This window comes from Mytilus edulis, chromosome 1 (assembly GCF_963676685.1).
Source record: "Mytilus edulis chromosome 1, xbMytEdul2.2, whole genome shotgun sequence".
NCBI lineage: Eukaryota > Metazoa > Mollusca > Bivalvia > Mytilida > Mytilidae > Mytilus > Mytilus edulis.
Genome location: NC_092344.1, coordinates 95,124,943 through 95,152,290, shown reverse-complemented (window position 1 = coordinate 95,152,290; position 27,348 = coordinate 95,124,943). Strand labels below are relative to the sequence as shown.

Here is a 27,348-nt window from a genome sequence, read left to right as displayed (position 1 = left end):
ATATATCAGAAACATATATATGTTAGATATACTGTTCCCAGATATCATAAAGTTGAATGTTCGGTGCATAAGGTTAAAGTCCGGTATAGTGGATCATAGTGGGAATATTTGTCTAATCCGGAATCATTCAAACATATTTCGGTCATTGTTCGGATATTAACACTACTTGTTGACATTTTTACGATATGAGTAACTTCCGGATTACCTGGCCCATGTAACAGACTGAATATATACTTTCGATTACATTTACTGTAAAAAACAAGGAACGAAGAGGGATATATAGCTCATGATTAACACATAGATGTACAATGATGCAATGTTTTAAAGCAAAATATCAAAACATACCTGGATAACTTCAATCAAATTTAAAATGGCGGTCGTATTGTTTACCTGTATACTCGCAGCGATTTGCTTTCGATTTGGTTCATCTCAAATTTTTACACCACCGCCACCAGGTGAAAAACCCGTAATTTCGAATGGGATAGTGTATAATCTGAGGCACATCCCTGTCGAATGCCAAGAACCACGTGTTCTAGAAGTTAGACAAATAAACTATGGCATGGTTTTACCTGAAAACAAGAAATGGGCAATTATGAAGATTTATAGTCCATATAAAATCCAAGGAAACATAGAGATACCCCCAAATACATGTTTGTATATAGAACCAGGTGTGACCATGTATTTTGGACCAGGATTTGGAATGATTGTGAATGGAACATTAATAGCCAGGGTAAATTGTTTGTGTTTTTCACAGTTTGAGTTAGATTCTCATATGTGTATACACCTTATCGCTAATGTCGGCTGACCCGGTCGCTTGAACTTTTGACGCATACAACAATCACTTTTCCATTGTGGCGTCAAAATTTTACGGGAACCTGTGTGATATCCAGTAATGTTGGACAAATAGCGATAAGGTGTATTGTTTACAAGTCACTTCCTTATACATTACTAACAGGGCTGATTCAAATTGTCTGCAAAAAGCTCTACAGATCTCATAATTATAAAGTTCCATGTAAACCAAACTAAAGCCGTAATGGGGCATTGGCTGTCAAATTTATTTTCAACGATTTGACTCAAATTCTCATATACACAACAATAAGATGTATGTCCAAATTATAAAAAAGTCTATAATAAACAACTTACAAGGCCTGGGCTCAATAATATGTATATCATCCTTTGATTTTAGTCTAGAAGCTAAGTCGTGCCATCTAAAGAAACTATTGAGTTGACCTCCGAAGACGGCAAACAGTCATATAAGCCTACATTTTTAAACATAATTAGAGATACAAATGTATGAATAGATAACAAACTCATGCAATTGGATTTTTCAGGTCTTTTAAATTTCATATTTAACCTTTATTATATTATAATAAAGGTTATAAATATATGTTAATCAACATTGTTTTTTGTCTCACCTTGACATAGGTATGCTGTTTCTAGCAGCTCAGCGCTGTCAACAATGTATTAGTTTGTGATCAGACTAGTGTATGGTGAACCACAAGTGGTAAGCCAATGATATTTAACAATATATTTTGGTATGCAGTTGTATTATAGTATTGGCAAATCTCAGTTCCATGAATATTATTTGGCTCTCAGTCTGCCCCCTCAGTCATTGTCTAATAAATTTGAAACTTTTGCTTTGCTTACATGTATTAGTTGTTGATAGGGTTAGTTTATGGGAAACCACTAGTGGTAGGTCAATGATATTTGGTATGCAGTTGTATAATCATTAGCATATCTCATTTCCATTAAGATTATTTGGTTCCGCCCTCTTAGTCATGGTCTATTGACTTTAAAAACTTTGCTTAGTTTACATGTATTAGTTTGTGATAAGGTCAGTACATGGGGAACACTTATTGATAGGCCAATGTAAATCGTTATTCAATTGTATAAGCACTAGCACATCACATCTCATTTCCTTGGAGAATATTTGGCCCGACCCCTCAGTCATGGTCTAGTGACTTTGAAACTTTTGTCTAGTTACATTTGTACATACATATATATATTACTTTGTGATAAGATAAGTTTAAGATTTTTAAGGGTGAGCAAGTCTTCATATCTCATGAAGCCAAGGGAAATGAATATTTTATTCCACTGCCTATGGTTTGTTTTTACTACCTGAACATAAAATAATAGTTTGCATACATTTTTATACGACCGCAAAAATTAAAAATTTTTTGGTCGCATATTGGTATCACGTCTGTGTCGTCGTCCGTCTGGTGTAAACTATTTCAAACATCTTCTCTTCTGAAACTACTGAACCAATTCCAACCAAACTTAAGCTAAATGATCCTTTGGGTATCTAGAATAAAGTTTGTGTTTTATTTTATGTTTCGTCAAAAAACATGGTTGCCATGGCTAAAAATAGAACATAGGGGTAAAATGCAGTTTTTGGCTTAGGCAGCAACCATTTGATTTTCTGGGGGGGGCTATGGTTTTTTTTGGAAAAAAAAGTTTGTTTCCAGTTTTTGGAGAAAAAAATAATTTGTTTTTGATTCTGAGAAAAAAAAATTGTTTGTTTCACCCTCAGCTGCCACTATATGTAATGCTAAAATTGAAAGAAAAAAATTGTTTTCGACTTGTCGCGAAAAAAATAGATTGTTTTTCGCCACAGGCGAAAAAAAAAGTTTGCACAGAAAAAAAAACCATAGCCCCCCCCAGAAAATCAAATGGTTGCTGCCTTATATCTCAAAAACCAAAGCAGTTAGAGCAAATCTGACAGAGATTTAAGGGTTCATAAGGTAATGGTCTATCAGCCCTGAATTTTTTAGATGAAGCAGTTTTTGGTGGAAGAAGACTTCATCTCTTCTGAAGGCCAATGGTGCCGACTTTAAAATCATTGAACCTGCGTATGCTGCATTCGTTTCTGTGTATTACAATTTCATAACAACTTCCGATTCCTGACACTGATTTTTACACATGATTAAGCATCTGAATCAATTAATTTGTAAATTAGGATTGAAAAACAATCACTATCGTAAATATGTACCCTTTTATTTATGTAAATTATAAGTTTTCATCTCATCTACATGAACGTCATTTGTTTACTTGTAACTGGATGTTTTTACTGTAGATATTTGTTGTATGCATGCATGAATTTGGTATTGGGACAACTCGACCTGTTTACATATTCGCCCTTGGTCTGTTCGTCCTGAGTTCTTTCGCCCATATAGTACAGGCGCCCTGTGTTCATTCTCTTTACCCTTATCAAGTACGTTTTATAATAGGTCCTTGCATTTATTATGATAATAAGAGTGGTGTCCTTTAAATGAGGGACTGTCCCTAAAACAAGGAGTCATTTTACTGTTGAAAAAAGAACGAAAGAAAATTTTAAAGATTTTTCACTCAAAAGTGGGAAAATTCATTATATTTGGAACAACTTTTCTAAATATTAAAGGGGTTAAATTAATAAAGGGGATATAAGTTTAGAAACATCACAAAATTCTTTTGACATGTTTTGACCATTTAATACTTGATAGATGCATAGTCTTGGGGAAAAGTTTCATCAAATAATATGAATATATAAAAGGTGCTCATTTTTTTTACAGTGGGTTGTAATGTACTTCCAATGAGGGTAACCCCTCATTTGGAGTGTTGTTCCTAACCTGTTAAAGGTCCATCTTTGTGCATAATTCAAAATTAGAAATTTCAACAAGTGTCTTATATTCTTACACAAGAAAATAAACCCTGGTCTGCTAGCTACATGTTCATCTTTTCTACCGATTTAATAACTAGAATTAAAGATTTTACCTAATTTTCACAGTCCACTGAACATAGAAAATGATTGTACGGATGGGAAATCCATGTACTTATGACACATTCTTGTTTGAAGAAAAAAAATATGTCATAACGATAATGGAACAAAGCAGGCTGGGTTAGTGGGGCTACTTTTATGGTTATTCAAGTTACCTTTTATTCACTTTCCACCTCAAAGTTATCAGCTCTTTGATTAGCTTTTCTCATCACTTGTAGTTAAAAAGAGTTATTGCCTTTTAAAGACAATTTACACAATTTACACAATTTGTTTATCATGTAAACATCTTCAAGTCAACTGCGCATGCATGCAGTTAATCACCTTTTAAAAACCTAACAAACTTCAAAATCTCACACCAAACACCTTTTTCTTTTGCTTTTGAAGAAAGTATGACAAAAAACTGCATTTTCAAACACTTATTAATAATATTATATACATTAAACCAAAACCCAAACTATGATGAAATTGGACACTTAAACTCTTAAACAAAAGATAAATACCAAAAATCAAGGTGAGTGATTTAGGCTCTTGAGAGTCTCTTGCTTTTTTTTTTAATTAATGTGTTTTATTTTTGTATTCATTTTCAGGGAAGCGAGGAAAATGGTGGAAGAATAACAATGACAAAAATTCCGGAAACCAGTCAAAGTGGTGTTGTTACAAGTAATCCATTTCCAACTGATGCTCGCCTTATGGATGGTAATACAACCAGAGATGGAAAATTAGAATTGTTTTACCAAGGACGTTGGAGAGGAGTTTGTAATAACTATATCAAGTATGATTTCAAATTGTATATGTACAAAAATGTACTATTGAAAATGGCAGGGATTTTGAATAGTCTACAACTAAGCTTATAAAACATTGCTACATGAACAAAAGAGCAGTAAATACTACTCAGAATTTTACATTTTTTTAATATTCCACTAGATAGCATGAAATTCTGACAAATGAGAGTATTCACAAGGTTTAAGTTGCTTGTATAGCTTCCCATATTAGGTGTAATACCACTATTGATTTTCCCCTATTAGCCTTTGTCAAATTTGCACTTTTTAAAAAAGTTGTGCAGAGTTTATCTTTGTTTCAAGTAAAGAAATAATTGGCTTAAGAAATGTGTTATCCTGTCCAGTACTATAGACAAAATTTCACATAACATTTCATTGTATACGAAAATTATCATCTTTGTTAAGCAATCAAATTTCACCTCTTTTTTTCTGTGTACAAGATTAAGTAACCATGTAACCTAAAATTTCCAAAATATTCTATAGAAACACCAAATAAAAAAATAATGGTGCATTGAAACACTCAAGATATGTTTATGACTCAGAATTTTTTATTGCAATGTAATGTGAAATTAATTTCATTCAACTGTCAAACTCCAGGGAATATTTTTTTTTATTCTTTTTCGGATGCAACCAGATGTGAGTCATCATGTGACATACTTTGATATGGTGGTGGTATTACACTTAAATGTTCTGTATATCTCACTTGAATAAATGGCAAATACAGAAGCAAAATAAATATGTATGTTTTCTTTTTCAGCTATACAAAAATTGATGCTAACGTAACCTGTCAACACTTAGGATTTGTCTGGGGAAACTTTACATATCATTCTTTTTCCCGAAATAAGACAGAGTATATGTTATTTGAAAGGCCACAATGCACAGGAAGTGAAAAGAGTTTATTTGATTGCCCTGGTGCCAGGAACCAAAAAATGACACTTGGAAAGCACATATGTGGTATGATTTCGTTTAGATTTGTTTCATGGATTTCTCTAGATCTTAAAGCATAATGTCTTAAGTAAAAATTATAAAAAAATGATTTTTTTTTTATTTTAAATTTCATAGATGCTGACAGTTTGATATTTATAGTATGTTTGTGCTGTTTTTAGCATATAAATCAGTCTTAATTAAACTTATTTCAATGATGAAAGGAACTTACAAATTAAATCAGTCCTAATTAACTTATTTCAATGATGAAAGGAACTTATAAATTCAAAAGATAATGAATACATGTTTTTTTCCAGATGGTCAACAACTTATTGGTTTTCAGTGTGCTGGTCTAAGAGATGATTTAGCAACGTCTAATTGGAGAGGTTTAGAATTTTATAATGTTACAGTACAACCACAAAAATTTGGCAATCTGTACTATAACAAAACTCTTACATGGCTGGAATTCTTAGACATCTCTTATGCTGGAAGAGACGTCTACAGAGGAGACGGATTTAACCATGGCAGGGCATCCATTAGTGCTAGTCCCTATGTACCACTAATGAACAACATAACAGTGACACATGGAGCATATGATGGAATCAACATGACGGAAATTATTGGTCCAATACATATAGCAAACAGCACAGTTTCACATAACAGAGGTATATAATTTTAACATACTGTACATTCCTAGTTGATTATGAATACCTAGTCCAGTTGATTTATTAGAAAAGCAAAGCCACAAAGGCATATTATTTGAAAACCAAAATGTTCTTGAGTAAGTAATACTGAATTTTGAGAGGTTTTGAATTTTCAGCAGTTGTAAAAAAAGAGAATGTGGTATGATTGCCAATGAGACTCTTCAGAAGTAACCATGGCCAAATGACACAGAAATTACCAACTGTAGGTCACTGTATGGCCTTCAACAATGAGCAAATCCAAGACTGCAGTATCAGTTATTAAATAATCTATTAAGATTGGCAAATTAGGTTAACAGATTAGTGGTGTCTTCTCTAACATATAATCTTAACTTTCTGTGTAGCAAAAGTCTAGATCTCTGTTAGCTGTAGCTTTCCTTAAACTATAAAAATTGGTACGTACAAAAATCCCTGTTACAAATAATGTCAGTGATATTTTATTGTATAGATTTAAGTGGGTTTTTTTTCTAAGTTAATCAGCCGAGTTTGAAATTGTCTTATTCTACTGATAGTTATGATAACAGAGACATAAATCAAGAGTTAAAATGAGATCTGCTTATTTTGCAGAGACCAGTATTAACATGAAATCCTTTTCCTTTGTAGGTTATGGTATATACATAGAGACAGCTATTGGTAGAGTACTGATCAATGAAACAGATGCCAACAATAACTGGGGAGATGGTGTCAAGATGTATATGAAAAACTATACCATTTACGACTGGGAGCTCAAGTACCCCTCATCTGGGTCTTTTTGTAGAGCAGCTGTTCCATCAGAGCCTAATTACCCTTTCTTTGTGTATGAAAACATCATAGATACAAGTGGAAATAAACCATTTGATAGTTATGACTGTACAAGGGTAAGTTTACAAAACTCAAAAGACATAACAAACTTCATGATTGTACAGTGTACAAGGGCAGGTTTCCAAACTGAAAGACACAAAAGACTTCATGATTGTACAAACACAGGTTTCAAAAACTGAAAGACATGTAAAAGAACTCTAAACAAATGTAAACATTGAAGATATCGTCGTTATAAGTCATAGAGCACAAGAAAAGCGGCCCCAATTGAATTATTAAGGAGATTGTTTTTCTAGACTTGTTTTGTTCTACTGTAATCAATTTGGATGATTTGTAAGTGTGCAATCAGAAAAAAAGTGTGGTATATTAGATTTTTTAAGGTGGTACCCAACACCTTGACTAAAATTAAATTGGCTAGTTTAATTTTCAGAAAATGTTTACAAAATATTTACTTTTGACCCATTGAAAAAAATACAAAAGTTTCAAAAAATTTGAACCAACCACTTTCTTGGAAAAAATTGGTTGGATATATAGCAGTTTTACAAACACTAATTTTGATCATTGAGAAGCTTAATATATCCTTAACAATACAATGTAATTAAAACGTTTACCTGATTTTACAGAGTTATCTCCCTGTAGTGTAAGGTACCACCTTAAGATATGAAATATTATAAGCAATTGTAGAACTATATTTGGTGTATGAAATGATTGTAAGGTGTACATGTCTGTCTGGTAGGGTGAATCTGACCATGACATCATTTACAAGGATCATTGATAGTGTTAAGTTTATGTCATACAATGTACTTGTTGCAAAATATTCATCTTAAAGACTTTCAACATAAATTCAATCATGATCAGATTAGTAAAGCAGATGATATACATGTATGCTAATGTTTGCACAATTCAATTATTTTTTTACAGGAATATAATACAGTACCTAACCACAGAATAACTGTCCACTTTTTATTGATGGAACGGGACCCTACAGTTTCAGCAACCATGAAAGTATATGATAACTATAAATCGGACAAAAATCTTATAGCAACATTTAAAGTGACCAATGGGAGTTTCCCACAATCCATCACATCTAAGTCTAACCGGATTGTGATAAATATGCAGTACCAACTACCACCAAAACCATTGAATAGTAGGGAACAAAGATGTAAAACATTCCCATATTGTCTTAGATTTCTGCTCCAGTTTTGGTCTGATGAAGGTAAGTTGAATATGTATTGAAAGTATGGCCCCTTAAAGTCAAATTTATAACTTTCAGCATTTTTTTAAGGTTATGTTGACATGGACAATTGGAAAATTACATTTTTACACTTTTGAAAAAAAAATTGATGTTTAAGAATTGTGGATTTGTCATTATTCAATTTTTATTCATTTGTGGATCTTTAAAAATCTGTAAAGGCTTGTATTCTGACTTGGCAAACTACAAAATCAAATGTCCAAAGTATGGCAATTTTTTCCTCAATCTACAACAAATGGAACACACGAAAGTAAAAGAATACTCAGTATATCATCCTAATTATTTACATACAAAAAAATATTTTTTGGTTAAAATGAAGATATAATTGCAGTCCCTCACACCAAATATGAATTAACTGTATACATATTTATCTTTACAATAACCTGATAAGAGATTTTTGTTTGTTTATTCAATAGGACTTGATGAAGAATTAAGATTTATAAACTCTAGCGCCAGTAACAACACAGGATATGGATTAAATGTACAAGATATGAGATGTAAAGTTGCTGTCAACTCCTCAGTTGTGTCTGGTAATCAATATGGGGCTGGTATTAGGATCTACCAAGGAGCTGGAGAAATCGCAATCAATAATACAATGATAGAAAACAATGCTAGATGTGGTGTTAATATATCTTATGCAGGGGGATACCAGCTGGTCAATAATTCCAAAATATTATCAAATGACGGTTATGGATTAATAACTGAATATATAATGTTGAATAACACAAGGTTTGAGCATTTCCTAAAACTGGAAATAGCTAGATCAGAATTTACAGAAAATGTATGGACTGCTGTTAGAGTGGGAAATTATTGCCGTGGGGGTGAATTTCTTATTAATACTACTTCTTTCTTTTACAATAAAGATGAGGGAATGGAGTATTTGTCTTGTAATGTGACAATTGAAGGAAACAGACCCCCTACCAATTTCACACTAGCCTTCAATAATTTCACTGGAAATGCAAGACATGGGATACTGATGTCACCAGTTATAAATACAGTTGGTCTGATCACAAACAATACCTTCTCTAAGCATTCATTGGGAGCGGTTAGAATTGACAATACTTACGATCTATTGGTTAGTAAATGGTATTCTAAATATGTAGTGGACTATAAAATATATGAAAATACTTTTACAGATAATAACGGAAGATATGCTATCAATATGAGACTTACACAGAATAGTCCGTACCAAAAGATAGAATTTAAGTTCAACAAAGTGATGGGCAACTACATTAAAGATACATCTATTTATTTGAACCCAAGAAATAGAGCTAATGCTCCAATCATTGTCTCATCAAGTAATATTTTCGTTCAAAGAAATTATATTTACAATCCAGGTTCTATCCGAGATATAGCCACTCATTTGGTTGATCCATCTATCACCTTAGATGGTAATTACAACTGGTGGGGTCCATTAACAGATGACAAAGTTCACGAATTTGTACATTCACGTATATTTGATAAAGATGATAGGTATAATTTAGCAAATATTGAGTATTTTCCAGTCCTCCGTGAACAATGGTTGTATACCCAACAAACAACACATGACATACCTAAATACCGCTGGGTGTTTAATCGAGGTAATAAAATTGGAGGGGTTTTAGATACACCTGGATTTACTGCTCAGCCAAACACACGATATCATGTGGATAAGGATATATTTATTATACCAGGAGCAACTCTTGAACTTAAGCCAAACACAATACTTGAATTTGAAAATTCCATAGGCATGGTTGTTCATGGTAGATTAAAAGCAGATGGAATCCAAGCCATTACTCCTGTAAAATTCACATTGAGGAATGATCCAGATGAAGTTGCCATAGAAAATAGAACAGCAACTGTACGATTAGTAGATGGCAAAGATGAATATGAAGGCCGACTTGAAGTGGAAATGTTCAATAATACATGGGGAACTGTGTGCAACAGGGTATGTATTTAATTTCTATCGGTATCATTGTTTTGCTTTTTTTTACAGGTGAACAATCAGATTTATTTTTCACATTTTTACAAATGAAATTCTATTCCTGAACTCTTAAGTGATATTCACGTGCATTCATAATTTGTATGATTGCTTTGACTTTTGTAAAAAAAAACGAAAGAGCCCAACAGATGTCAATACCATTCATTGTTTCATGAACTTGTTGAAAGTTAAATGTCTAATTTATTTAAATTCTTCCATGTAATTACTCTTGTATTCACAGGGATGGACAGAGGAGAATGCAGCTGTTGTATGTTTACAACTAGGTTTGACCTATGACCCAGCACATGGTGAAGCTAAACACAAAGTACCATCTACCGATACAGTCATGATGAGTAGAGTGCAGTGCAATTTTCTTGATACAGATTTAACACAGTGTGAATCAGAGAAATATGGAGAATTCAACTACTGTAATGTGGAAGAAATTGTTTACCTGAGATGTCAGCCACCTACCTGGACTGGTATGGACAATATTTCTTGCAGAACAAATAAAGTTTGATTCACAAAACATGCTATGGTCACATTATTGTTGAAAAAAAACAAACAATTAGAAAATCTATGGAAGATGTTTGTCATTTTATGTCGTTTACACATTAATTAGTTGTTTCCATTAACCATTGTTAACCCTAGGAAAAGCAATTTCTTTCTCATTAAATAGAAGGCTTTTAGCTCCTGAGTAATTTGTAGTGACAAATCTATCAATTTTGGAAAGTAAGTACTGGTATTTTGGGAAATAGGGAGATTTACATACTGATTTTCAACAGTTTCAAGTGAGAAAAAAAAACATTTAAAAAAAAAGCCAGAGTTAAAATAACTTTATTTCTTCTTTTTTTTCTCTTTTCATATCAGTAATTAATAAATAAAAAACGGCCTGTTTGAAGTTTTATAGGAAATAAAGTATAGATTTACACATAATTTATTTTATCTGACTAATTTTCCTTACTTTGTAGGTGTCACTTTACCAGCTGTTCCTAAAGGAAGTATGCCAGAACCTACACAGATACGGCATGTGGTTATAGAACATGCAGGGTTGTTAGATGCAGATGACATGAAATACACACCAGGGCTAACAATTGACTATAATTATCTAAAGATAACTGGACTTATTGTGAGACACTCTGTATCTGATGGTGTTAATGTAAAGTATAGTCATCCACATACAGAGAACTTGTTTGAACACTGTATGTTTGACAATAATCAAGGCCATGGATTTCTGACAAGATCACCCTTTCTTGATATTAAATATGCCACAATGAACAATAATGAGAAAAGTGGATTTGTTTATGATCCATTCTTTACTGAGTATCAAGCACTTAGTGTAAGAAACTTCATTGAACCAAGTCTTACAGTAGATTTAGGAGGGACTCCATATTATAGTTTAGGAGATAATTCAATGGCTTTTATTGTTACTAAACCAGGTCTCCAGACTGTCGATTTTACATACATGATGGAGATCTATGTTTCTGATCGTTACCGAACAACTCTACAGCTACTAGACTACAATCCAAAGACAGCTGTAGAAAAGGTGACAATATACGACTCTAATAAACTTGGTATAACAACCAATACTAAACGTTGGGAGATAGAAAAAGACCTTGTAGACTTTCCCTTAATCTCCACATCAAATTATCTGACCATTGCTGTCAAGGTTAGAGGAGTAATGTCAGGAAGATTAGCATTTGCAGCACATTCAGGTAAAGATTGTTTGATTTTTATTTTTTAACAAATTTTAGAAATTTTGATTAATTTGTTCTGATAACCATGATAACCAAAACAATTTCACTATTTGGTATAATACAATTATTTGATATGCTTTAGAAAAACACATGTATGCCTTAGAATCTTATGTTACAGAAATGAAATTGCATTTTAAAATAAATGAAAAATTCTAGCACCTTACTATTTAATACATATATACACTATATTATACATTCTATTATAAAAACAATTATAATCTACCTAGTCTGAAAGCACCATGGTAAAATATATTCCACCATGATACACTGTCATATACACCATGGTGATTGACTGCTTTTCTTTTCCTCTTTGGATAGCATTACATTCATTTGACATTAGACATGTTTATATTGTAAAATATGAGCAATGTTTTAGATCAAGAAAAACATTTTAATTTAAAGGATAAACCAATTATCAGCTTTCCGCATATATATAAAAATATTGTAAAACATCATCATGATCATCTGCTTCATAAAATATGAACAATTCAAGATCATTCACAGCAAATACTCACCAAAAATTATCTGCACATCTTTGAAAATATTGGATCAATATTTTTTAAAGAGCTGAGTAGAGGATATAAAAAATGTGTTCAACATGTCCAATAATTAATGATGACTTTGTATTGAAAACATACATGAAACAACATTGTATTAAAAAAAATAACTATAACAAATTTTACTTCTAAATTAAAATTGAAATTTACCATGTATATAGTTTTGTATGAAAGCAATTTAAATATTAATTCATATTTTTTCAGTACGATACCCATTTAATCCACCATACTCACAGATACATTTGTACAACTGTACAATAAAGGAAAATAAACAAGGAATTCTTACCAAGCATTATAATAATCCATCAAATGAAAAATTAGAAATTTTCCATCGTATTAAGGAAGAGGAGCTCAGATTTGAAATGGTCAATGTTTATGACAATGTAGAGGAAGCCATGTATATACCCAGCTTAACTAAATATCATGATAGGCTGATACCTACACCAGAGGAGATGACAACTCCAGAAAGACTAGGTGTTATAAAGTACAAAATGGAGAGATGTAAATTTCACAGAAATGGAAAAGGAATTATTGCCGATCACAATCATGTTGATTTTGCAAATAATGTCTGGCAGTGGAAATTTGATGACTCTGAGATCAGGTGGAATAAATATGGAGGATTTGACATTGAATTGCCCAGAGTGAACGATATAGTTGAAAGAAAATATCACTCTGTATTTGTTAAAGATTGCCGCTTCCAAAACAATCAACAATCGGTTTTCACAGTCAATGGATATTATGCTAATGTTACCATTATGAATTCAAGGTTTGAAGATAACACATGTCTTCGTGGACTGGTTTACATTGGTGGTATGGAAAAAGATCTAACTGTTTACAATAATATTTTCCATCGTAACATAGGAAAATATGCTGTGGAATTGGATATGACTAGTCACTCTGAATATTTTGATTTAGGAGTTGGAAAATTTTATGTAAATAGTATTGCAGATAATCGGCCTAGTTCTGATTACACCTGTGTGTCATCCAGTAACCCAGTGACCTATGCTGTAGCCATCAGAGGAGTTCAGAATATCACTTTCAACAGAAATATATTTACAAATCCTTTACTTCAGTTTGAAATGTTAGCAGGAATTTACTCACTTTTAGTTGAAAACACATTGAATGTAAAAGAGAACTGGTGGGGAACAGGGGTACAGTACAATATCAGAAATAAGATTTTTGACTTTGATGACTGGAATAATTATGTGATTGCAGATTACTTCCCTCATCTTACTGCTGCAGATATTATCAATGACAATGCTATAGCTTCTGGTAGTCAAGAGAATCCAGATTTAGATTATCAAAGGTTAGGGGGTCGAATCAGTAATAGAGATCTGTCACTGCCTTCACAATCAACACCAATTAGAGTTGTATCAGATCTCACTATCATGCCTGATGCAAAACTAATTATTCCACCTGGAACTGAATTGCATTTTGAACCAAACGTTGGAATACTGGTATTAGGACAATTAATTGCCAGAGGTTCTGTTTACTCCAGAATTAAGTTTAAACCTGCCACGAAAACCAGTATTGGTACTGGAAATAATTGTAGAGGCAAAAGATCTACCCCACACACAACTTCTAGCAGTGACACAAGGTTAATAAGAGATAGTAATGGGACTATTCCAGCCAATCAGGGATTCTTACAACTTAAAAATACTACAACCGGGTCATGGACACTTATGTGTGACAGTAAATTCAACAAGAAAACAGCTGAAGTGGTTTGTCGCGAACTTGGACTTGAAACTGTAAATGTAGATGTTAGATTTACTCATCTTTATGACTATTTTGTGTTTGGTAAACCTATGTATTTTATTAAGGAGTTTTGGACATATTCATATTACTGTCGTGGAGATGAACCTTCACTGAGTCATTGCATGAAAAGAATAAATTATGACATACAGAAGTGTATCCAAGCCTCAAATTACACTTTCATAAGATGTGGGGAAAGGAGTTTAGACAATACACAGGAGTATTGGGGAAACATACGGTTTGCACCAAAAAGTTACGAAATCACTGAAGTACAAGTAGTACCAGAAGATCAGAGGTCTAAGTTAGAGTATGTAGACATTGATGGGGCAGGAATGTTACATGGTGAAAAGGTAGGGGCCATTCAGTCTACATATGTCACTCCTGTTCTGGAGAACATAAACATAACCCGCTGTGTGTGGAATGGTATTGACCTTGTCTCACCAAGATATGAACTAGAAGTGAGGAACGTTAATGCTTCTGGAAACCTGGGGACTGGAATCAATGTTCTGATGTTAAACGGAGAATCTAGTGACGATGAAACGTCTTCATTTACTCCATTGATTATCAATACTGTTCCTTATTACATGAATGGACTAATAGATATATGCCGTATGGAAAAAGAAATACACCTAGAGAACAGAGTTATAGTCTATTACAAATATTCCCAGTACGAACACAGTTGTGTCAAGGTCATAGAAAGTAGTAAAAGCGTACGCTTAGTTTCATTTCGACTTTTGCAGTTTAATTTATACCAAGATGACTTTTATCGAAATGTTATTGAGATATTTGATGGCAAAGATGTGACAACAGATTCATTGATAACAGAATTGACAGCTAATAGTACAGAAGCTGATATATCCAAAAGATATCTGGCAACATCAAACTCAATATCTGTCCATATACATGCATCATCAGCTCATGAACATTATGGGTTTGTAGCAGAGATTGTTACATCACCACTCAAACAAATAAATTATCCAGGTAGGTCTTTATCCATTGCGATAGTTTGTTCTAGTTATTATGAATAACCCTGATTTCCTAATGAGCTGTTAAGTTTTTTCCTTGCAATTAGAGGAATACATTCATTGACATTCCGACATTGGTAATAATAAGTTCAGATTTATCAATAGTTTCATCTCTTAGTAAGTGAAACCTTGATAAAAACAAGAAACAATCCATATGGACAATAATGAGATTAACTACATACCAGTTTAGTGCAGAAAGTTTAAATAAAATATGAATTTAACAGCTCAAATTGGAAGAAGTGTGGTTAATATTATCTTGAACATTAAATACGGTTAGACAGACTGAGGATTTCATAGTAAATATTTCTCTACTGATTGATTTTTACAAAGCTTATAATTTAAAAAAAGATGATTTTTAGATTGTTTTGTTTAGAAGTCTAAAAAAATTTAACATTTCTTTCCTTAAAAATCTAAACAAACAAGGTTGTCCAGTTCAAAATTAGGTATAATTGTATTCATTTGAAAAAATATTGCCCTGAATGTGCATATGATATATATGCTGCTGATATATTCTGAAACCTTTAGCCATGTAACAAATTGTAAATCAGTGCTAGTTTTGATTAAAAAAAATCTTATTTTATTTAGTTTATTTCTGTAAGTAGTCAATCTTCTAAAGATATATATATTCAAGAGAAAGGACAGTCATTACTCACTTTTCTCTTTTCTATTTCAGACAGTACAACATCTCACAAATTTGAGGACATTGTGTTGAAGAATAATGAGGATGGTGCCATTCACTATCAGAATATAGGAGAAGTTAACCCTTCAATTTATTTTGACCGCTGTTGGATTGAAGGAAATGGTTTAGCCATTTTAAATCTGACCTCACCACCTGTTATTGATTTCAATATCCAAAACACAATTACACTTAACTTCCAGCACAGTCTTGTGAATAAAAACAAAGGTGGTATGTATATACATGCCAACGCACACAGTTATGCCAGTCATCTTCAGGCTAATATCACCAATAACGTGTTTTCATATGGTACAAATGGTGAGGCGCTGAACATAAGTGGTCATCATTTTCAGCAGTTCTATATATACGAAAATCACATCTTTAACTATTCAGCTGGTGACTTCCGTGATGTTGTTCACGTACAGAATGTAGGAACAAACTTTACTTTTAACATCATTGAAGGTAACGTTGGTCATTATATACTGAGAATTTTCAACAAAGCTGACACTGATGCCCTACAGAGGTTTTATGCTAATATGCTCTCCAATAACAACGTGACTGCTCTTAAAAGATCAGCAATTAAAGTTGGGAGTGGACATCCAATGATAAACACAAACTACCTTAAAAATCCTCAGTGTGACTTTGAACTGGAGACTAATCCTATTATTCAGTAAGTAATCATCCTTATCAAATAAGATTTCTCATTACTGCGGTACATAATTTAATTTTGGACGTCTTCTGATTAGCTGAAAGTTTTGGTCAATCAGCTCAGAGACATCATTTTGTGATGTGACTGTGACATTATTAACATTTTTGTCATGATTTAATTCTTAATGGAATTTAGAATTAAATTCTAAGGAATGATTGCACAAAAACACACACACAAGAACTGTTGAAACAAGACTAATAAAACTATGTTAAAGAATTCTCACAGTTATTGAAAGCAAGCTGAAGGATCTTTATCTGCTGATATAGAGATCATATATACAATAGAGAAATCTATTATTCCAAACAGTAAATCATTGATTTGACATATAGTAAATTCCCCCAAAATACAAAATGCATTTACTTCACAAAAAAAATAACCTTTATCAAAAAGTCTACAAAGTCAAAAAGAAATGTTTGAAGACAATTGCTTCATAAATAAAGTCACAATACAAAGATGTATGGGAAATGTTGCTTTTTATTAACTTCGGGTAAGGGGAAACTTGCTGCCTCTAGAAAACTTTATATTTGTACTAAACTTATATACAGTTAAAGCTTTTTTGTAGCAGGACAAGATTAATAATTTGTAATATTAGAAGATATATTAAAGTGAATGTTGTATCCTTTAAAGTATCATAACAAAATTTTTATATACCATAAGCACCTTCTATGAGTTAACTTGTTTAACATTTTGTAATTTAAACCAAACTAAAGTAAGGTATATTGTATGTTGAAAATACAGAGAATTATATGAATTGTTACAGATTCATCAATGGTATTCCTGTTCAGAGTAAACCAATTGATGCCAGAGAAAACTGGTGGGGATCAGAGAGACCAAACTTTGTGTTGGGTAGAATATGGGATAACCGTGACAACCAGTCTTTGATTACTGTTAACTATCTGCCAATTAAAGTCACTAATGTATCACTTATTGATGGTAAGATTCATTCTATTTTATATCTTGAAAAATTGTTGTTACAATAAAATTATCTTGAGTTTCCATGTCCATATGCTTTAATTTTATGAGTAATAATGGAAGTTATGCATATATCACAAAACTTGTTTAACCCTGCCACATTTTTGCACCTGATCCAAGTCAGGAGCCTCTGGCCTTTGTTAGTCTTGATTGATATTTAATTTTAGTTCAAATATATGCTTTAAAAGTTTAGTATGACGTCCATTTTCACTGAACTAGTAAACATCGTTGTTAAAATCGTTAAGTCAGAAGAAACATTTCTCTAACAGTGATATGTATTGCTCATCAAGTAGTCAGATACTCAAATTTAAAAATGATAATTTTATATCTATAAGTTGTATGATATATTTTAGGTAAATGTCCTCCTGGTTGGAGATTGAATGACCAAAGATGTTACAGATACATGGGAGCATCCTTGCCTTACTATGATGCTATTGAATTCTGTAAAGTAAGTGACAACGTTAATTTCCGAAGACAATATCTCCTCTTTATAACAGGATATATATATTGTTTTGAACTAAAAATGTGGTGCTATGTTAGTGAGCTGCTTCTTTTAAGAGAATTAGTCATGAAATGATATAGATTCTTTCATAACCATATACATTGTCGCGGTCTGTCTATCAATTGAAAAAAAATTCAAAATAAATTTCCTGATGATTGCAAAAATAGTCAAACTTTCGAAATATGTCAACTTTTCACTTTAACAAAGATAGCAGCAATCCAAGGGAAGAACCCTTCACTTTATTATTTTTTTAAATGCTATTTTTGTACCTTCAAAATCCAAGCAAATATTCATTATATAACAGACATTTTACAGTCTAATTTCTTATATACCAATCAATTATTTTGCACAAAATTCACATGATTTTGTAATACTTTAAATCTCATCCTTGGCACACCTCTTTCTCTATTAAAAAAGAAAGCTTAAACTACATACTGAAATTGTTTTGTTTACTTCAGACAAAAAAAAAATATATGAATCCTGTTTAATTTTCTGGTATAATACTTTAATGTACAGTGAAACCTGTTTTAAGATACCACTTGAGGGGAAGCTAAAAAGTGGTCTCATAAGACAGGTGGTCTTTTAATACAGGTTCAATCTATATGAAATGCACTTCAGAGGGATCTAAAATTAATGGTCTTAAAGCACAGGTTTTTGCTTATTACAATACAGGTGGTCTCTTAAACAGGTTGGACTGTATAGTAAATCTTAATCTTGCAATAATATTAACTATTTGCTAGCACTTTAATGTTAATAAAACTTTTTTTTACAGGCTGCCGGAGGTTATCTTGCAGATTCCAAAGATAAAGAGAACTTTCTCCAATATTTACTGAGATTGAGTGAGAACGTGTATGTTGATGACCTGACAGTATGGGTTTATTCTGAGGTTTCTAAAGGATACTGCAGCTCTTTGATGGACACTTATATTGTTGCACAGCAAGATTGTCACAGGAAGCTACTCCCTTTCATTTGTGAAAGAGGTATTATTTAATTTCAGTTACATAGCTTAAATATTGTCAAAAGTCTGAACTAAAGTTCGTCTTTACGTCACATTTTGTACTTTACGCTGTAATGTATGGATTTTTAAGGTTCCAAATCAGGGTTTTACAAGAGTCAATTTTCATATACCCGTAGAATATATAAAAAGACCCTAGAAAGATTTTGGCACCTTGATCTACATTTACACAGCAATGGCTAATCTTAAGTTATAGTAATTCTTTTACTGCCATTAAGAAATCATATTATTTTAGTGCACTTTTTTTGGCAGGTAATGAGACTCTCAGAAATATTTGGTCAATTTTGGTTTGCTTTAAGGTCCAATTCAACAGCAAATTGTCCAAATACCAAAGCACATCATGAAAATACATAAGACAACATAAACATAATGTCGGTATAATAAATAACAGAAACACAAGCACAAAAATACATATACAGATAGATATACCCACAGTTAATGTCAGCAAGCTCAACACATTTAACCTGATGTGAAATCACCTTATATTGCACTCTAATATCTATGGCTTTACTTCACAGTTGATTTCATAATTCATTATTTTATTTAAGTCATTGCTACAATCATTTCATTAACAATATTTACTTTATCTGACATTTGACATAATTGACAATGTTTTAATATATATGGTGAGTTTAACACAGGAAGGTCATGTATGTTGGGTTTTTTTCTCATTCTTTTCCATCTCATTATCATATTGCTATGAGATCAGAATAATTTACTTTTCGTGGGAACCAAGTTTCATTGATCAAGTTTGTATTTGAATTCATGGTTGTACAAACATCTGCAAACAAGCCTTTAGAAAATTTCTATTTCATTGGACATTGAAATTAGTGGTTTGCCTAGACCTGAAAATAATGAATCTGCAATAACAAAACAACAATGAATATTTTACAAATCATTGTTGTATGATAAGATGGTATAAAACATATCACAACCAGTTAAGGCCTAACCATAAACATAATTTTTTACTAATTTATTGTGTAAATACTGACAAACATGAGCAAAATACATTTTCAGTCTTCATTTATAACTTTATTTATGTTATTGAATTTCATTCTTATCACAATTGATTTCATTTAGTACAGAAATACCAACTCTGCACATATGCATTTTATAATTATGTACATATTTGAATATTTTCAGATCCCTACATAGTTGCTCCTGGTTCAGACATCCTAGCAATGGCTATTGGAATATCGGCTGGTGTGTTTGGTACTGGTCTCATTATTGTCATCATCCTAATCATCATGTGGTATATCAAGTCTAGACGTAGAAAGGATGAAAGATTCGAACGAGCTGCTTCAATAAGATCATCATACAGTAAAACATCACTTCATAATAGTAGGATGACCTTACGTTCAAGGTCAACCATTAGTATGTTGACAGATGGATCTCCAAGGAAACGTGCACAACACTATGATGATAGATCATCATCTGGTAAATATTCTGGGTCTATGGGATCATCAAAGCATAAAATATACGATTCAGACGAATCTGTTACACTTGGTGGTATTGGTATAGATGAGAGAAAAGATGAAATGCACAGAAATGTTCATAGATCTCGTGAATATCTGGAAGATGTCATTGACAACCGTGACAAAATGAGAAATGACCATACATTTACTGGATCAAGAGATAGGCTTGATATCCCTAGTGGAGTTTCTAGATCAAGAGAACGTTTGGATGATAAATATGGTTCTAAAGATAGCCTCAGTCATTCACCTAGACTTGGTGGACCAACAAGAGCTGGACTTGGTAGACGCTTACCAAACAAAATGGAAAACCCTAGACTAGCAGAGCTTTCAGATAGGAAGAATGCATACTTGAAAAAACCAATGGATTCTCCTGGATCCTCCCTTGACAGGAAGTTGTTAAAACATGGAGATGATCATCTGGACACTATGACTGATGACACATTTGACGGCTACTCCACCAATGAGTTTGATGACGTTACATCAGAAACTGAAGCTGAAACAGTCAAATTTCATCCAACAAAGTTTTCACAGATTAATAATGAAATCAACTGTATGCAGAAATTACCTTCTATGGATAACGTCTATGCAAATGAACACACACCAAGCATTGATAGATCTAAATCATTGACAAGTTTTCTTCAGCCAGATAATCCTCCTACTCCTCCTCCTCCATTAGATGGTCACACATATAAATCTTCTCCAGATGTATCACCAAAGAAACCCAGACCAGTCCCACGCCCAAGATCAACGAGAAACAGTAATGTCAGCAGTGTTGGTGACTATACAGGATCAAAAGATGATAGAAACGTCCCTGCTCCTCTTCATTTAAGCCGTGAAAATCTTAATTTTGCTCACAAGAAACCTGACTGGTTGGCAGATAAGTTACGAGAAACCAGTGCTAGTGAAGATAGCGATGATGATAGTATAAATAACTCTTCATACGAATCTGGTCATAATAATCAAGCATACATTGGAAGTCATGAAGATCTGTCCAAAAAACCTTATCAGAAACAACTTAATATTCAAATACCCATGAATGACTTGTCAAAGCCAACTACTTCTAATCCACCATCTCTGGAAAGTGATAACCTACAGAATATGGATTACATGAAGGATAGCTACTCTAGTATTGACTATGGTAGTCATCATCATAGTAGGGATAACTTGCCTTCCCCTGGATACTATCGTGGTGGCAGTCGTGAAGATCTGGCTACTCCAACTAATATTAACAGAAGCAGGGACAATATACCAGATCAGAGTTATCCGTACAGTGGAAGGAGAGAAAATACTGCTGATCCAAGATATCGTTATGGTGGAAGTAGGGAAGATCTTGCAACACCAACTAAGAGTCTAAATAGGAGCAGAGAAAATATTACAGATAAGGGGTATCCATACTCAGGAAGTCGGGAAAACATTTCTGCACCATCATACCAATACACTGGCAGTAGGGAGAATTTAGCCAGTCCAGCAACTAGACTTGGTAGGAGTAGAGAAAATATTGCAGAAACACCAAGAAATAGGGAAGATAGGTATGGAAGTAAAGGGAATCTTCCATATGGAAGCAGGGATAACATAAGTGGTTACCATGGAAGCAGGGAAAATCTGGATCGCTACCATGACAACAATTGTCCACCAAGCTATAATGAAAGCCAAGATCTCCCACGTTACCATGGTAGTAGAGAAGACCTGCAGGAATATAGAGGTAGTAGAGATAATTTGCACCATGGAGGCAGAGGTGCACCAAGGTATAATGGTAGCCAGGACAACATACATGATGGTGTACTTCATCTTCAGAACCAACCCCAGCAGCAACATCAGTCTGTAGAGACAGAAATTTAAGGAGGTTGTGTCTCATCTTGTTATAAATGAGTTTATGAATCAAATTACATTGGAAAAAAGTCTACAAGAGACATTTCTATATTGATTGCACAAATAAAATAAATAACAGTAAGGTGCCTGTACTTAGATTGACATTTTATATATGCTCAAAGTAATTGTTAGTGCTTTTTATCATTTATTTTTAAACGTTAAGATTCGGTAACATGACAATATATACTTGGAAATTGGATTTTGTGAATGTGTTAGATACCACACTGTGGTGACTCAGCACATTGAATGCTTTGTACAAGGTAAATAACATTTAATTAGAAACTAATTTTAAAGCAAAATGAAAACTTTGATGGTGTTTTTATATGACAGGGTTTTCAAGTAGGGCAAGTGTGCAAATACTGTGCTTTCAAATAATATGTGAAGGGAATATTATACTAAACTAACCATATTTTGTACATACAAATTGATTTAGATGAATTGTTTATATTCTTTATTATTTTTTTCATTTGATATTATGTTAATAATTAACCAGAATTTCGAAGTATTTTCCTGCTTCTTTAAGAATGTATTCTCTTTTCTATTTCAACCCCAAGATTCAAAGTCATCTGATAGAAAAAAGAAAAAAAAAATTGTCTGCTTCAATTTTTTCCTGACTTATTGATTCTTAGTTAATCAATATAATGTGTTGTAAAGCTTAGTAGATCTACATGTATGTAGAAATGTTTTTATAGTTAGTAAAGCTGTTTCATCTGTCTATATTTAAAAATATTTGTTTTAGATGGACAAAACTTATTATATTCCATTTTGAAGTAGCATTTTTTTGTAATAAATGATGAATTCCCTTGTTCAATAGGATGAATTATCAGGGATATGCAATGATCATTATATACATTTGGAATTTTCATTGATGATTGTGAATTCCAAAATTTTCTAGTCTTTACTCAATTATAAACTGAAAATAGATAATCTTAAGTAAAAAATGTGAATAATTTATAATCAGAAGAGTGGGAGGGGGCCATTGAAATTTATTTTGGAATTTTACTGTTTATTTTTTTATTTGCTGAATGGATATCCATTTTATAAAGTTACTGTTAGAAATAATAATATATCTCACTTCAAAAATATTAATTTTAATTAACATGTTTAACCATTGCTTATAATGATTATCTTTGAGTTAAAAATATTTTTTTCTGAGCGGAAAAAGTTTGCTCAAAATACATATACATTCCTATGTTTACTTTTGTAAATTTTATATTTTGATAGTAATATAACCTTCCAATATAAATCACTTAACATATCAACAATAATATTTGCATTACATATCAATTCCATAAAAAGAACACCATATCATATTCTAAGATACATTCTACAATGTATCCCTTTGTATATACAGATTGTGAAATCAGTACATTTTATTTGTTTATTTCCATTAGTGCCATAATGTTTTAATTCAACTTTTAATGACTGTTTGAAATTCTGTATAGTTTTTTATACAGATTAATATAAAATTGTGGATAGCATATGTTGATAAATATAATAACTACAAAAAGTATAATGTTAGTCTCAAAGTGAAAGGAACCAAACAACCCATAGAGACATAAATAATTTGGACATCAGAAGTCACTATTTTGTTTTTATATACATGTACCTGTATAAGCAAGCATTCTCATGGTTTTTTCTTCTTTCTGTTTGTTTTGATTCACTAATTATTAAAAGTAGAGAAGCATTTTTTATGATTACAGGAGGTTGTTTATAGTTTTCAGTTATAGTATTTATTTCTAAATTGTACCATTCTTGCATAAATAATTTATTTTTTACTCTTCGAATGAGATTTCAAAGCTAAAAGAATGAAAGATTATGATCATTAATTTTGTATGCATACATTTGATCAAACTATGTAAGGATTATTATCATTCTATTTACTGATTAAATGCTGTATTATGGTGCATTATGGGAATATCATGTTTCATTGCAAATGATTACAAAAATCAAAGATTATCTTTTTGTTTTGTTATTTTTAAATTAGAATTTTATAATTTACACTAAATTTTATTATGTTGTGATGTACATATCAATCAAATGTATAAGTTATTTCAGATACATGACATGTAACGTGACGGTACCCAAATTGCACCTATTTTGACAGTTTTTTCACCTACGTTGTTTTATGATCAAGAAAAAAATGTCCATACTGGGTTTATTTTGTAGCCCTATCCTTCTTTATTGTATAGGTACACCAATTTGATTTTTAATCCATATTTAGTCATAAAAAAATGGGTTTGAATCAACCTCCAAACTATCCATGATTCTGTAATGAGGAGTACCCAAATTGCATCCATGCTTAAATTCACATCGTCAAAAGTCTAATAACCGAGCTTTTGTTTAATTTCTTCAAATATTTTGAACAATTGGATATTAGTCCATGCTTACTCCTCATATTTTACGAAATGGATACTTATAATATATTGTATTTGCTAATTTTAAAAAGATGACGTTTTGATGACGTCGCATGGTGACGTTTTCGTACATTTTGCTTTTTCAGTAAACAGTCCATCTGCTGATAAAGACTGCAAACATTTTGTGTATATTTAAATATGTTTACCTATGTTGAAAGACGTGCATAGTATCAAATCATAAAAATACAAATTGTTTAGTCTCTAGGAAATCTTGTAAGATTTCTGTTGCAATTTTTTCTAAATAGGTGCAATTTGGGTACTCGGTGCAATTTGGGTACCCTTACGTTATATATTTCTACTTTACTTGTAACATAATATAAGGACCAATTCAATTGGGATTGAAAGCTTTGAGATATAATTGCAAAAAGTAAAAAAAGTTCTATACCAAGGGATCAGGTAATACAAGTCAATTTTTTTACTAACATATCATTCTTTATCAAAAAGTTATACTTGTTTGTAGTAAATTATTGAAAATCGTCATTTTTAATAGAGAAACAGCAGTGTTAATTGTAAGTGCTTTCAATTGAAAATAGGCCATATATGCCACATAAATCTCATCTTTTTTACTAGTACATAGCAAAAATGTTTTGAATGATAGGTAGTATTGTTAGTAATCAATTATTGATTCCTTTAAATAATTGTATGTCCACAATTTTTATTTTCACAACTGAATTAAAATTGCTTAAAATGTAAATATTTCCTTGTACATTCCTATCAAACTTTATGTAAACCATGTAAATATTCTATATAATGCATTCCTAAATTTACAGGCAGTAATTTTTTTTACTGTGAATTTATATACATACATTTTTTGTAATCATTCCATTTTACACCCTTATATTATTAATTATATATTTTGTGTTTAAATTCATCTTTGTACTATACTAATGATTTAGAACTTATTTTTATAAAAAAATATGACTTTTTAATTTAGTGAAATCATTTTTATATTGAAAAAATAAAATAACATTTACAATGACTTTTACTTGCATTTTGGGTTTTTATTTTCATCAAAGTAAAATTGTGCTTTTTATCAACTTGCCTGTGAAGAAAGAGGTGGTTGGCAAGGAAATACATTTTACAATAGTGACAATTTGCAAATAGAATCATTTTCATAACAGCTGGAACAACTGCAATACTTATGCTGGTAATTATATTGAATCATCTACCTTTAACTTTTTGGTCATTGACCATTGATAGTAACTGTGATTTTATGCTCACTCAGTCTGTCAGAGGCCTTCCAATGTGGATGTGAATAGAATAAAAGGGTTAGGTACATACAGGTCCACTAGAAAAAAAAAGAAAGTTTAAGTATTCAACATTTAAATCAACACATAAGTTAATATAGTCTTTTGCTAGTAATTCGTATCATTTGATTTTGGGGTTTAGAACCTTTGGCGACCCTACAGTTTTAATGTCTATCACATGTTTGATATGACAGGTAGAAGTTACAGACGAAATTTCACCTTATCTGACCCAGTCAATTGATAAACAGAGCGCACCAAGAAATGATCTTGTCCATGCTGTTATGAAAATGATTCTACATCAATGTCTTTAATCAACTTTTCACCTAGGACATTAAATTGCACTGGTATTGTTAATGAGGAGATCTTGTCAGCCAGTTATTGTCATCTGGCCTATATTTTATTCTTATTCTCTATTTATCTTATTATTGTCAGGATGAGGTCTGTTCCTAATAACTTTAACAATAGTTCAACATTATGTTGTATGTTAATTGGTTCTGAGAAGTATATTTATCTGTATGTATGCTGTAAGACCTGAACCTGTAGAAACAAACACATTTCGGCTCTGCTCTCAGTACTGTGTTCTGTATTTTGTTTCCTTGTACAAGTTTGGTGGTGATATTAGTCACTGTGTTTTACTTGAACAACATATAGTCTGGATAAGCAAAGGAGAGGTTTGAGTAATGTAAAACTCAGTACCACATTTTGTGCCTGTACTAGGTCACAATCTAGGTTATTTTGTGCAGATTATTAGGTACCCTGAATGAAGATGAGTGAGAAGGAGTGATGAAAAATATTTAGTGTCAAAGTCAGTATCCATATAAGTGTGTGTATCTGAATTTGCAGATCTCCAAATTCAATTAAGAAACATACAGCCAGATCAATAAGCCTGCAAATACATCTTTTGAAGACTGATAATTTTTGTTGAGCCTGTGACTTGTATTGCAGAAAGCTTGACAGGGATAGTGATCAGCGATGATGGGGAAAAACTTCTTTAAAGCTTAATATTTCAGAAGGTAGAGGACCTGGAATCTTCATACCTTGTATATAGATGCTTTATGATATGAAGTTTCTGTTTGATTTTTGTCCATTGTTCTTGACCTCATTTTCATTGTTTAGTGATTACTTAAAAAAGTAAAGATTTTTAGTATTGATTTCTCTCTTACTATAAGTATATGATAACTATACCGGTATCTGGTGTATGAGTGTACCT

The 27,348-nt window shown here is 32.0% G+C and overlaps 1 protein-coding gene across 1 annotated transcript; it reads left to right on the top strand.

The window, feature by feature from the left end:
* The first annotated feature begins 159 nt into the window (after positions 1-159).
* On the top strand, positions 160-23,415 carry LOC139495728 (protein bark beetle-like). Its single transcript, XM_071284070.1, has 15 exons — positions 160-730; positions 4,342-4,526; positions 5,291-5,487; positions 5,775-6,122; positions 6,762-7,015; positions 7,878-8,172; positions 8,625-10,135; positions 10,410-10,647; positions 11,137-11,880; positions 12,684-15,212; positions 15,930-16,602; positions 17,402-17,574; positions 17,967-18,061; positions 18,888-19,095; positions 20,274-23,415. Exons 1-15 carry the CDS (start codon positions 371-373, stop codon positions 22,442-22,444), a joined length of 9,981 nt encoding a protein of 3,326 aa, XP_071140171.1. The 5' UTR covers positions 160-370; the 3' UTR covers positions 22,445-23,415.
* Positions 23,416-27,348: the final 3,933 nt, after the last annotated feature.